Source organism: Sardina pilchardus, chromosome 7 (assembly GCF_963854185.1).
Source record: "Sardina pilchardus chromosome 7, fSarPil1.1, whole genome shotgun sequence".
Lineage (NCBI taxonomy): Eukaryota > Metazoa > Chordata > Actinopteri > Clupeiformes > Clupeidae > Sardina > Sardina pilchardus.
Genome location: NC_085000.1, coordinates 21,699,350 through 21,713,195, shown reverse-complemented (window position 1 = coordinate 21,713,195; position 13,846 = coordinate 21,699,350). Strand labels below are relative to the sequence as shown.

The 13,846-nt window shown below is 45.4% G+C and overlaps 1 protein-coding gene across 1 annotated transcript in view; it reads left to right on the top strand.

Annotated features, from left to right (window-relative positions):
* Window positions 1-541: 541 nt before the first annotated feature.
* The window catches only part of adcy6b (adenylate cyclase 6b), a 46,276-nt gene continuing 32,971 nt past the window's right edge, over window positions 542-13,846 (top strand). Inside the window, exons 1-3 of the mRNA XM_062541263.1 lie at window positions 542-766; window positions 3,121-3,324; window positions 4,053-4,992. Coding sequence (XP_062397247.1) covers window positions 4,054-4,992 — 939 coding nt within the window. The 5' untranslated portion in view covers window positions 542-766; window positions 3,121-3,324; window position 4,053. The remainder of the gene's footprint in view (window positions 767-3,120; window positions 3,325-4,052; window positions 4,993-13,846) is intronic.

The window sequence follows — 13,846 nt, the reverse complement described above, 5'->3', positions numbered from 1 at the left end:
AATAATTATTGGCAAAAGATGAAGGTAGCCTACTCACGAGAACAGCAGTAGAGTACAAACTGCACTCAAAGTGGCCATTGGTTGTATACTAAGCAAACACAACTTTTGTTTGCATTTTGCTCTGATCCCGTTTGGTGAGGCCAGCCCTGCACAGATTGTATTTTATCAGCATGTAGCAATGCAAGAGCTCAATGACAGACCAATTCCCATTTCCATTAAAATAGCTTTAGGCTACTTCGGTCTGCTGTTTAGCAACTATGTTCCATTTTACCAACATGATTGTCATATAGGCCTACATGTGTTATAGTATATTCACGGTAATAATATAGCCTATCTCTGAGAAAGACACACACGCACTGCCCCTCTCCTACACACACACACACACACACACACACACACACACACACACACACACACACACACACACACACACACACACACACACACACACACACACACACACACACACACACACAATCAAGATCAGGCTACCTCTAGGGGGACTCTAGACTTCGTGGTTTAAGGGTGAATGTGAGGGAGGGAGAGTCCAAGCCAGGGTGAGGAAGAACGTGAACATATCACTTGGTGTAGTGGAGCTTGTACGCTTTTGTAAATTTGTACCATCGCCCTGCCCCTGGATGCAAACTGTGAGCTTACAACCATCTGCACGGCTTCGCATTGCCACAGACACGGTGCTGCTGACAGTATTTAGCAGCAGCAGAGGGATGAAGAAGTATACTGCGGTGCAGAACCTAGCTTGTTTCTGGTGAGTGGTCTACGATTTCTCACTGATACGCGAATGCTCCTTTTACAGTCGCAGGGTTCAGATGATTGTTTGTTGACCATGAAGTCGCATGACAGCTGCATAGTTGTAATCGAATAATGAGGGAAAACTTGCTATCAACATAACGAGTGTTGACGAGGTTCAATTGTATCTGTGCAACTTGCCTTAACGTATATCATGGTTTGTGCATTTATAAGCTACATACAGCGACGTATTGACGCTAGACAACAGCCAAAATGTTAATTTGACACTGTAACGAGCAGATACGAAATATAGCCTATCCATGTAGTAGCCTAAGTTTTTAAAATCCGGAGTCATCGTGTGCCATTTTGCGATTGTAAATAGTGACTGCATCTCTCGTCACTGTGAACCTGCTAAAACAGAAACAAAGTTTCGTAACCCAGTTGTTTTGTAGCCTATTTAAACCGACACAGAGTAGACAAGACTGCGGTGTAGGTCGTTATTGTGGTCGGAAGTTGACTACTCACAAGCGTGGAAATGTGTTGTGGAATTCAACTGAGAAGTTCTTGGACACATTGTCTATCGGCTTGCTTGCGGGGAACTTTGAGTGGGTGATGATGAAGATTCTGTCCCCAACTCAGTTTTGTAACCTTAAGAACTGACTAGTGGGTGATATACATTTTCCCCGAAACAAGACATGACATTGCACGGGTAGGCTTCAATTCAGTGGAGGAGCCATCCGTACGGCTGTCACACACGCGGAATGTTCCCTGTTATGTAATAGCAGTGTGTCCCCTGGTAATGTCACACACTTGCGACCAAATTTTCCCAGGTGCGATTGCATATGATCTGACATATACCTTGGAAAACAGCGAAGACAATGTGGAGCCTATTATGTCATAGCTTACAACTCCCAGTGTACACGAGAACCGATGAGCTGTGTGTGAATGAGAACATCACAGAATGCAATCGAAATGGATGCTGCCTAAACCCACACTTGCACTGTTTGCATTACATAAGACCCGCATGCTGCTGTCTGACCGGTCCTAAACGTACCACAAGAGAATTAAATGCTTGTCTCGAAGTCAGTCTGAAAAATCACGTGTCGGGTGGGTAATCCCAGCAATTAGAGCAATACATAGCCTTGTGTACAAATATACAAATGCTGCATTCATTTGCGATGGTTACAGAGGCATGTTTCGACCTGTCACTTCGTGGGAAGGTTTGCTCATTAGGCTGGAAATGTAGCGCACTCTGCTCTGCTGTACCGTAGCCAGCGACCTCTTGCCAGTGCAGAGGGCAACGAGAGGAGAATAGTCGAGGAGCAGACGTTGGACAATGTGATGTACTGAGCTCAGGATGCGAAAGCCAGTGGCGTAGAGACCCAGCATCTATGTTAGAGAATATGGCATGTATGCAGAAACAGCATCAGAAATCAATCCCTCGTCAGAGCCACTTTAAACCTCTCAGTGATGAGGATAGGCTACTGATTTGTGCCGTGTGTGGTCTCGTTTGATCTGTGCAAAGTGTGGCATAGACCTCTGTGGCTAAACTGTCGTCATTCTACAAATTCTACAGGCTGGAGCCTGGTTGGACTTTGACCAGCAGGTTGTGATGTTAAAAAAGCTTTATTTATTTTACTTACATTTGAGGTTAATGGCCCTGACAAGCTGGAGACCACTCACTCATCCAGTGTAATTGGGGGAAGCATGGGCAATTTAATCTGTATTTGAGAGCTCATCGCCCTTGATGGCACCCATTCACTCAAGCCTTTGTTGTCAAACAGAGCAAACTGACCCTACCCATGCCATGTTTATGTTTTGGGCAGCTTTTCTTTGCCTGGACTCTCTGTGTTTGTGTTTCAAAGTCAAATGAAGAGGAGTGGTGGCCATCTTCCTTGTAACCCTGGCCAAAATATGTTTGTTATTAGCCATCATATAAGTAGGTTAAAAATATTTACAGTAATTTTTTTGTCACCAAAACACAGTGTAATGGGAACACCTGCCTTGTACCGCATTCCGTTTACCACATTTTAAAATAGTAGTACGGTTCATACACTCTCAGCACAGCAGCACCCTTTTCTCTGTGTCCTAGTTTTCGATTTGACCTTTTGTAGTCATTTTAAAAATAAGGCTTTACACCTTCAGTGTCATAATAGTGGGAATATGTGTCAATTCAACCTCCTTTTTTGCTCTAAGGAGTTTATGTGTTTTTAATAGTATCACATTGTCAAAATGCTTCATTGCAACCTACATACATGTACAGTATTTTAGCACTGTGCTGTTGCTTGTAATTTTAAAGAGGCAAGCTACTGACATCTGATATGTTTTTTTTTTTAATGCTGCCTTCTATCATTATTTTGTCTTTGTCAACAGACTCGGTTACCTGAGCAATGCAGAAGGTATAGGAGTCGTGCGCCCGTATGAGTTTGACCTTAGGTGTGAGAGGCTGAAGGAGACGCGAGGCCTGCTCTCCTGGGGCTGTCCCTGCCTGACAGTATTGCCTTAGCCCACTGGGATAAATGAGGAGCCACAAAGACTCAGAGAGCACAGCTACAACTCACGAAAGGAGCCATACAGGTGAGATCACAACGCCATGTATACCCGCACAAAATGGACGCCTTTTTTCAATATCCTAACTGTCGTCTCACTTCTGATCTCTCTTATCGACCCTGTTTACATTTGGTTTTTTTAGATGCGTCTGGGGTGATCCTGTTAGTGGTTAGCTCTGAATACAGTTTTAAGTCGTTAAATCAACCATCACCCAAATCTCTTGGCGAGTTGCATGCATTTGACCACAGGTCTTTTATAGTGTAAATGCTGTGTGTTGTGGTGCGACCCGGACAATGGGAGTTCTGATGAGTGTGAGATTGGCAATAGCGCAATCTAAACACAACTGCTCTGCAACACCTCTAGCTGTACAGCTGAATAAATATGTAAACAGGGGTGTGTCTCAGCTTACCAATTGTAATCATATCACTCAAGACGCTGTCGAAAAACAAATGTAAACAGGCCCATTGAGTGAAGTGTACAGCTATGCTCTCTGCGCAGCACACATATTGTGTGTTTTTAGCTACAGTGTCAAATGTCAGTTGTTGGGAAACAATGAAAACGCCTAAGTGGTGTTTTTGTGATTGGTTCTAGGTTACAGGTGCTTTTAATACCATTTAGCATAGTGTTGTTGGACTCTGTTCATTTGTTCACTCTCACTCTCTCCCTTCTCTCTTTCCTCTGTTCTGTACATCGTGTCCTCTCACGTTCGCTCTTCCTCTTCTTCCCCCCGCCGGCCGTTCCGTTTCCTCCTCCAGCATGTCTTGGGTCAGCGGCTTCTTAGTGGCCAGGGTGGACGACCGCAAGGCGGCCTGGGGGGAGCGCAATGGCAACAAGAAGGGCCGGCGCAACAAGGGCCAGGGCTCCTCCTCCCTGTGCGGCCCCCGCTACATGAGCTGCCTGCGGGACGCCGAGAGCCCCGAGCCGGCCGCCTCCGCCCAGCCCCTCCAGCAGCAGCCCGGCGCCGCCAGCAGCAGCAACTTCAGCTCGCGCTGCATCTGGCAGGAGGACCACTACGGCAGCCGCAACAAGCCCGGCGTGGGCCCGCAGGCCGTCGACCTGGCCTTCGACGACGGCACCGGCGGCGAGTCCCGGCGGAGGGCCGATGCGGGCGAGGACGAGGACGACGAGGCCGGCGACGAGGAGCGCGGGCGCGGGCGGGGGGCGGCGGCGCTGGCCTGCTGGCTGCGCGTGGCGCGCGTCTTCCAGTCCAAGCAGTTCCGCTCGGCCAAGCTGGAGCGCCTGTACCAGCGCTACTTCTTCCGCCTCAACCAGAGCTCGCTCACCATGCTCATGGGCGTGCTGGTGCTGGTCTGCGGCGTCATGCTGGCCTTCCACTGCGCGCAGACCGCGCCCGCGCCCGACCCGGCCTACGCGTCCGCCCTGTGCGTGGCCATGGCGCTCTTCCTGGCGCTCATGGTGGTGTGCAACCGCAACGGCTTCCACCAGGACTACATGTGGATGGTCAGCTACCTGGTGATCGGCGTGCTGCTGGGCGTGCAGGCCTTCGGCGCCCTGATGGTGGCGCCGCGGAGCGCGTCGGAGGGCGTGTGGTGGTCCGTCTTCTTCGTCTACATCATCTACACGCTGCTGCCCGTGCGCATGCGCGCCGCCGTCCTCAGCGGGGTCACGCTCTCAGCCATCCACGTGGCCATCGCCTGGACCACCAACCAGGCCGACGCCTTCCTCTGGAAACAGGTAAGGACGTTACGTTCTCGTAGATGTCGGCGTTGTGTGAAAAATTGTGTGTGTGTGTGTGTGTGTGTGTGTGTGTGTGTGTGTGTGTGTGTGTGTGTGTGTGTGTGTGTGTGTGTGTGTGTGTGTGTGTGTGTGTGTGTGTGTGTGTGTGTGTGTGTGTGTGTGTGTGTGTGTGTGTGTGTGTGTGTGTGTACGCTGGATTAAGTCATGATTTCTGCAGTTTGGGTTGGCGGAAGACGATTTGTTTGCTTTTCAAAGTGGTATGAAGTCATATCTGGAAGCGTCCAACGTCTCCATCATCAAGCGTTTTTTTCCACAACTTGTCTTGGGGGGGATGCACACTTAAGCCTGATGGCCTTAAAGTCTTCTGGTCAGTTTCTGAGTAGAGGATGCCTCGGAACTGAATAGCATGACATTCATCGTCATAAACAATAGCATGTGTTCTGTCATCATAGTAACTGATGCGTAACACAAATAGTTCTGAATGAGCTTTTTTAAGGATCATCAAACTATTAAGAAATCCGCTACATTGCAGAGATTAGAGAATGGCATGCTCCATTGTGTTCCTGGTTCCATTTCCTGTTATGGGTTATTGAGAATCAGCAGGGTTCTGCCCTTGTTTGTAGTCCAAGATTGTGATTGTGATTCATGGGGCACGTACTGTACTACACCAAGCCACCTAACCGAGCGTGTGGCAAAGAAAGAACACTTAACATCAATTATAAAAAAAAAAAAAAAAAAATGAAAGGGCATTGAAGTGAAGAAATCTAACTGATTCTCTGTTGGACCGCTCTCTTCTGTGCTAATTTTAGATTGTGAGTCACAGTGGCATTAAAATGGAATTTAGCCTCTTTGGTTTAGGTCTCTGTAGGGCACTGTTAGCAGTTCCGCAGGGAATGGTGAGAGGTCAGCTCAGTTAAAGGAGCCTCTTTAGTCTGTGACAGCGCTGGAATATCATGATAACATTATACAGCACCATCCAGGCCTGCTCTGTCTCAGACAAGGGCGGCATTGTAATGGAGTCCAAAGGCAGTGGGCGAGGCAGCCTATTGAGCGAGCGCTGGACGTGGAGTGGACACAGACGCACAATGGGAGCCCAGCCTGCAAGTCCTCGGTTCGAAATGCAAAGCAGCCCCAGCAGCAGGGGTGGAAAAAAAGAGAGAGGAGAGAGAGAGAGAGAGAGAGAGAGAGAGAGAGAGAGATTCATCAAAACGGTTGTCATACATTCAGTCGGTGGCTGAAGCGCCAGTGGCTAATTGAGCGGGAGACGATTATGATATGGCTCGGTGTGTGTGGATGTGGGGAAGACCAGGGTGTCAGCTCTCATTCTCCTCTGCCCGCGGACGCTTCAGGTCAGGCCTGTCAGGGCTGTTGATTGCTGTCTGTCATTGGACGATGCGGACGCCACATCACATTTTCCGACAGTAAGCTCCCCACGTGTCAGCGTGCGTGATCGATACTCACCAGCGCTTAAGCACAGTATGTAGCTTCATAATGGCCCAAATAGTTAGTGCTATTTACCCCTCATTAAACATGGTATTTTGACCCTCTTTGTGGCTTTGCTTGGCTGCAACCTAATGTTGTAAATGGTCCCCACTATTGATTTAATGCCAATAGTTTATGTCTGTATGCTGACTGATGATAGTTTTTTTTAAGCTGTTGTACTTCTCTGGTAAAGTGAACAGACAGTGAGATCATTGCAGAACACAGTGTGAATGTGATGCATGAAAGAGCCCCATCACAACGACGCATTTGTCCTCTGTCTTGAACACAAGGGTAGGAAAATAGGATGTGATGTACTGTACAGTTTGTGAAGCCATTCTCAATTAGCCAGCGTGTAGGAGATTTCTCTCTGATGACGAATGGCAACAACACAGTATTTTCTCGCAGAAAGGTCAAGCTCTCCGAGCCACATAAACATAAAACATTAGATGTGGACTCGCTGAGGTGTTATTTGTTTTGACCTTGTCAAGACAAGGCCGACCACAGGAATTCCAAACACAGTAAGTGGAACTGCTACGATGCAAAGCAGATTTCAGTCAATAAGTTCAGGCTTTTTTTTTTTTTTTTTTCGTGGTGATGCAATGTTTGCAGAGATTCAACAAGCAGAGGTCAAGGTGAACTCCTATTCCGATTCAGGTCTCGCTAGAGTCCGAAAATGACTAGTCGTTGAGAGAAAAACCTTTCGCTCCAGGCAGACTCTGGAGGCCGCAGCATGGAGACCGCTCTCCTCTCCTCCCCCTGCCAGCTTACACTGCACTGTTTACTTGTACACACTCTCTCTCTCATTACTCCTCCTGAACAGAGCAGCACTGGCAATCGTGTGTATACATTATGAGCTATATATCCAGGTTACCCCCCCCCCCCCAAAAAAAAAAAAACCCAGCTGTGCGTGTGGATGACAAAAGGAATTTGTCAGCGGTGTCATTGACATGATGTTATGCATAGCGGTATGCAATGAGATAATGATAGTCCAAAGGTTGGGAGCCGTGTCATGAAATGGCTGATAGCTGATGTTTACAGTCATGGTGTGGTCAGAGCCATGCGGTAGCGCCAGTTTTTCCAGCTATATTTATTTGGTTCAGTGAGTATTTATCTTTCTAGGTAAACGCCTGATTAGTGGAGCTGGATTCAGTGGGGCATTCTGGGAAGGGGGTGGGAGGCTGCATAGTGTGCCAAGGCTCTTACACACCAACACGTTCTTGTCTCTGGTGGTTATGTGCATGTTTGGCCCTAATCAGTCCAGGCTCATTCTCTAAGAGGGTGAGAGAGGGAGAGAGAGAGAGAGAGAGAGAGAGAGAGAGAGAGAGAGAGAAAGAAAGGGAGCGACAGACAGACAGAGAAAGAGATTTTAAATTCTAAAATGTATACTTTATTACAATATACTAAGAATTGACAATTCCTTCAATCAATATGGGCAAAATTCACCCCTCGCCAAATGAAAATAAGCATTATACACAAGAACATGTATAAAAAATATCCATGCAATTTATTGTGAGTGATAATAAAGCACAGAGCTTGTCTGCAACACTATACTGTACATCTTCAAAAGTCTCCAGATCTTGCATAAGTATATAAAAAACGTAAATATCAACTCTAGCCTTGACCATATCAGGAAACAAACTACCACATCGTTGCCAATCATGATCAATCTTGTTTGTCCTACAGACATAGATTGCCATTTTGGCTTGACCCCTATACAAAATTCAGCAAATTCCAGTCCTGCCAGATCAACTACATTTTTCTAAATCACAATCTTCAAATTGAAAAGAATCCTCTGGAGAGCAAGAAAAACGCCAGAGGAAAAAGCCTATCACACACACGCCACAGGCTCTTACAAAAGCCAATATAGCGAGTTTAGTGGCCCTTGCCGGTGCACCTTAAACATGGCACACATTCTGAAAAGAGTTAGATAGAAAGGAGACAAACCAGAAATGTCCTTATGTGGCTATTAACAAAAGGACTTATCTATCTCCAAATCTCCAAAAGTCTCCTCAGAATTGTGCAATTCACAAGCCTCTATCCCACATCTCTGGGCCAGTCAAGACTAAGAGTCTCTTTGGGAACTGTAGTCTAAAAGCTGCTGTCCTACGAGACCGTGCCCACATTCGTCCCCAGACAAAAACAAAACGGATTGTGGGAACCAGTGTAAATTATCCCTCAAAAAAATTCCCCCATACAGACTGCATTTTTTCAAAAGGTTCAGTGCAGGCTCCACACAGCAAAATGGCAAAAAGAGAATTCCACCATTGATGACACCCCTATATATACAATTTTAGCCAACAGCCACCTTTTCCAGCTGCCCTTTTTTCACTTTCAACTGCCCCCTCTCAAGTTAACTGCAAGTTACTCTTCAGAAAGCCCCCAAATCTTTTCCCTAGTGCCGCCCATCCAAGAGATTTGGCATATACTCCTATACTCCCCACTGACCAAGCAAGAGAGCCTCACTTTTAAACCAGTTGACTGATGAAATAGCCATGAAATAGCCCCAAACTCTCTTAGCAAACTTAATGCTGTAGTTTATTAAAGGGACTATATCCCTTTAATAAACTATATCATTAGCATAGACTGATAAACGAAGAGGTAACAGAATCTAGCAGAGACACACCACTCAGTCATTTTTAATCTATATTGAAAGATGCTCTTTTGCTATTGAAGATAGCATCCCAGAGAAAGAGCAACCCTGCCTCACATTCCTACCAGCCTTGAAGGGAGCGCTTTAACCACCATTGATTTTGACAGAAAGAGATAGCAAGAGCATTTTATGCATGCAGCTACTTCATGTGGTGAGAGGGCTCTTTTGGGAACTCATCAGACGTGTTCTCTCTTCCTCGTTCTCGTTTAGCACTTTATGTCTTACGCTCCCTCTTTCCTTACATTCCATCCCTCTCTCTCTCTCTCTCTCTCTCTCTCTCTCTCTCTCATTTCATGTTGAATCCTTTATTTTGTGTTGTCTGTTTCCCCTTGTGATGGACACCCAGGATGAGGGCAGTGCATATCAGGGCCTGATAGTTGGAGGGAACAAAGGGTGTCTTTGTGAGGTAGCTCCACCACGAGGTTGGGGGAGGCGGTGCTGAGAGAAGCGACAAAGATGAGCAGAGTGTCCCAGTGCTGGACCTGGAAATAGCTGGACCCCCCCCCTCTCTTTCTCTATCTTTCTCTCTCTCTCTTTCTCTCCCTCTCTCTTTCCCTCTCTCTCTCTCTCTCTCAGCCAATAGCTGAAGAACAATAAGCATGCTCGACGGGCCTCTCATAAATACCCTTCCCTGAAGTGGCTTCTCTCTCACCCAGAGTGATCAAAGATAGTGAAACGAATAGGTTTTTTTTTTCACCCCTGGGCACTTACAGTAGTTCTGTCATCCGGCTTAAGGCCAGAGCTGTCCAGAAAAAACAACACTGCCTGCATGTTCTCCAGAAATTACCCGGTGGTTTGTCAGTGATCTCTCAATACACACAGCAGGATATGCACAGTGCTGTCAGAAGTGGACCATGCTCACATTATTGCCCTATGTGGCCTGGAGGAAGTATGCATTGGCTTCACTATTGTCAGTATAACTGATGAGATCTGAACGTCTATATTTATATCAGATAACAATAGATGTTCCTCTTTCTTCTCTTTCTTTCTTTGGTTCTTTTGCTTTCTTTCATTCTCTCTCTCTCTCTCTCTATCTATATCAATGTCTGGAACTGAACTCGCTGGCTCTGTCTGCGAGAGTTGACAAATGATCTCATCAGTCAGTATGGGGAACATATGAGGCCCCACATCTCTCATAATGGCAGCACCTTTTCACAAGTTCCCCCTCAATTTCCATGCAGACGGTCTTAAGAGTCTGGGAGAGGTGCAGAGTGTGTCTGTGATGGCCTTTTCTATAGCATGACAAGAGTACTTCAGTGGCTCTGCCACCTGCTATATGGTGTCCTCACTGTTTGTAGTGGGTTTTTGAAATATGATAGACTGCAGGCAATTTACACTTGAAGTGAAGTGGATATCATTTCAATCTACATCGCCAGCATACATATATGACTTCTACCTTGCAATAAAGTAATGTACCGGTAATGGTTGGTGTGGATTTGTGACATGGATTAGAAGAAGCAACAGAAGTTATGTTGATAGTGTTGTCTGATATTTGCACTTTATGATCTAGAGATGCATTGATACTAGTATCAGGTATCAATGGTACCTCGAGGATATTGGGTGGTCATATACAGAACTTGCTTACTACTTTAGTACTTTGCTACGGCACCCACACCACTGAATAGCAAAATGACATTGAACATATTTTTTTTGTTCCTGTAATACTTTTTAATACACACCTGGTTGTTTTGTAGGGATAACAACACAATCATTGTAGTAGCACATATGGTGGGTTGCTATTTGTATACTGAAAAGGGACTTAACTAAATAGTCCTCCACCTGCCATACCTATTCATCTTACGTTACGTAACGCCCCTGCAGGTCAGAATGGCAATGAGATTGAGAAGCTGCAGCTGTCAAAATCAGCCTGCTGCCTGACAGTGTGGGAAAACATCCAAAATGCTTATCTTGCACAAAGCTTCAGATCTATTGAAAAAAAAAATATCCACATTTGATCAGTTAACAGCATAGCTCAAAACCGCCACAAATGTTACTGTATTTTCCGGACTATAAGGCGCACTTAAAAGCCTTTCATTTTTCTCAAAAAAAGACAGTGCGCCTTATAATCCAGAGCGCCTTATATATGGAATAATTCAGGACCTCGAATTGATTTTGTGTGATACACGGCGCTTTGTCAAAATGTTATTGTGAACGTTTGACTGACTGACTTATCGATTTTGCTTCGCTTAACCCTTTCATGCGCAACGTCCACATGCGTGGACAGTAACTTTAACTCTGTTTTCTACTTATTTATCATGTTGATATACACCAATCCACTTCAGGGCAGTTTTAGTAGGTCCTTGGCAATATATTAACAATATGTATCATCTTATATTTGGAATATTGACTGCTTGATGACATCATCAATTCAACATGAGTGACAGTAATGGCCATATGCTGAATGCTCCAGGCATATCTGTAAAAAGCTAGTACTCAAGAAGGCAAAATCATGTAAAAAAAAATATTATGCTGTACAGGAGAGTGTGTTGAACAACTCTATGTTTTCAGAAATTAAATTGGATGTAAAATGGAGTCTGTAGACCCTAAAAAGCAACTGTCCACGTATGTGGACGTTGCGCACCAGAGGAGTTAAATGGCCAAAAATTAGATTTTGTAACTAGGACTTTTTTTTTTTTTTTTTTTTTCAAATATGATTTTAATTGCTTTAAATTACAAAGAAACAAACATTTGGTAAACATATTTATAAATAATGACCTAATTACATGTGGTAATGCCAAGGTGGTATGGTAATATGGGGGTAGTAGAGGGTTGGGTGGGTAGTAGAGGGGTGGGTATGAGAGTACTAGAGGTGTGGGTGGATTAGTAGTAGAGGGGTGGGTAGTATGGATGTAGTAGAGGGGTGGTTGGGTAGTGGTGGTAGTAGAGGTGGGTAATATGGGGGTAGTAGAGGGGTGGGTGAGGGTCGGTGAGCAATAATGGGGGTAGTAGAGGGGTTGGGCGGGTAGTATGGAGGTAGTAGAGAGGTGGGTGGGTAGTATGGGGGTAGTAGAGGGCTGGGTGGGTAGTATGGAGGAAGTAGAGGGCCATAGTTTCCACATTTTCTGTCATTACATTTTATCCTTTTTTACCCCTTTGTTGCGCACTGTCCACATACGTGGACAATAACATAACTTCTATATAAAAGCATATTTTTAAAAAATTCCAACTGATTTTCAATATTGGGCTCATATAGAGTACTAAAATCAATACTAAAAAAATCTAGACACTTTTTTTCATAATGCGTGCATGAAAGGGTTAATGCGCCTTATAGTCCGGTGCGCTTTATATATGACAAAAGTTTGAAAATAGACCATTCATTGACAGTGCTGCTTATTGTGCGGAAAATACAGTATTTTACCTTTGTGTTCTGAGGACTATTTAGTTCAGCAGCAGGGAAAGAGCAGTGTTTCGTTTTGCTGCGAGTCGTTTGTGGCCTTGCCTGACTGCCGCTGAAAAGACTGTTGTTTTTTTTTTCTAAAACGTTTAACCTCTTAAGCTGGATTTTTGGATGATGTCAGTGTTCAAAACCTGGGAGGCTTTGCAGGAGTGGGCAAATGTTGGTGGAAAAACCTACAGTGGCAGAACCTGTTCCTGGGATTTGCTGTTGTCGATTGCGCTGACCTGGGGTCAGTGGAAATGTACTGATGGCTCACGCGCGGCACAGCAGCAGCAGAGATGCAGATCATTTTGTTGCAGTCATGGGATCGACTGACTGAGAATGCGATGTGCTCTGGATAAAGCCCTCTTAGGACTGGACACGCACATAGAAGCACACATTCAGTACACACATGCCAACAGGACAGAAAGAAAGATAGTGAGAGAAAGAAAAAGTGTGGGTGTGGGTGTTTGTTTGTGTTTGTTTGTGTGTGTGTGTGTGTATGTGTGTGTGTGAAAGAGAGAGAGAGAGTGTGTGTGTGTGTGTGTGTGTGTGTCTGTGTGTCTGTGTGCCTGCGTGCGTGCGTGCGTGCGTGCGTGCGTGCGTGCGTGCTTGCGAGACAGACCCCCTGCACCGATACGTGCCTTTGGAAGTGGAGACACGAGGGGATTACACACCAAGTTTACTTCAAGGCCTGTTGAGAGAGCAAGAGCCACATCCATCTCTGCTTCCTCCACTAATAACAAATGAACAGATAACAAATGACTCTGTTTGAACTAATGATGTGGCTATTCCCTGAAGCATTGTTGCAGCATACAGAAACATGGATTCCAAGTCGCACTACAAAGCAGTGTGTGTTTGCTTTCCCAAGCCTCCTGTTGGTACCGAGCCTCACTGTTTGCATTCCTGATGAAAGACTCAAGAGTCACCCAGGCCACTCGAAAAGGTGATAAAACAGCTTTCACCTCAGAGAAAGAGAAAAGATGTGGATTCGCTGATTGGTTCAGTGCGTTTCACTCATTCATAATGGAAATTGCACGGTGTCTGTTTAGTGATCTGAATAGTGGATTTCAGATTCAGGTCAGTGAGGACACACGGCTCTGTTCCTAGAAGGACACAAATGAAATCATTATGTTGGGACGGGACGGGAGTGATACTGTCCTTGAATGAACTTGACATTTCCCTCAAGGTGTTTAGCCTTCCACGACATATTAGGAAATGCACAGCATTGTGTGCTTTGGCTTGTTTCCTGAAGAGTCGACAAGAAATATAGGCGGCATTTCATTCCCATTCCCATTCGCAGAAGGGCTTGACTGGAGTTTAAATGCACGGAATGATTCCTC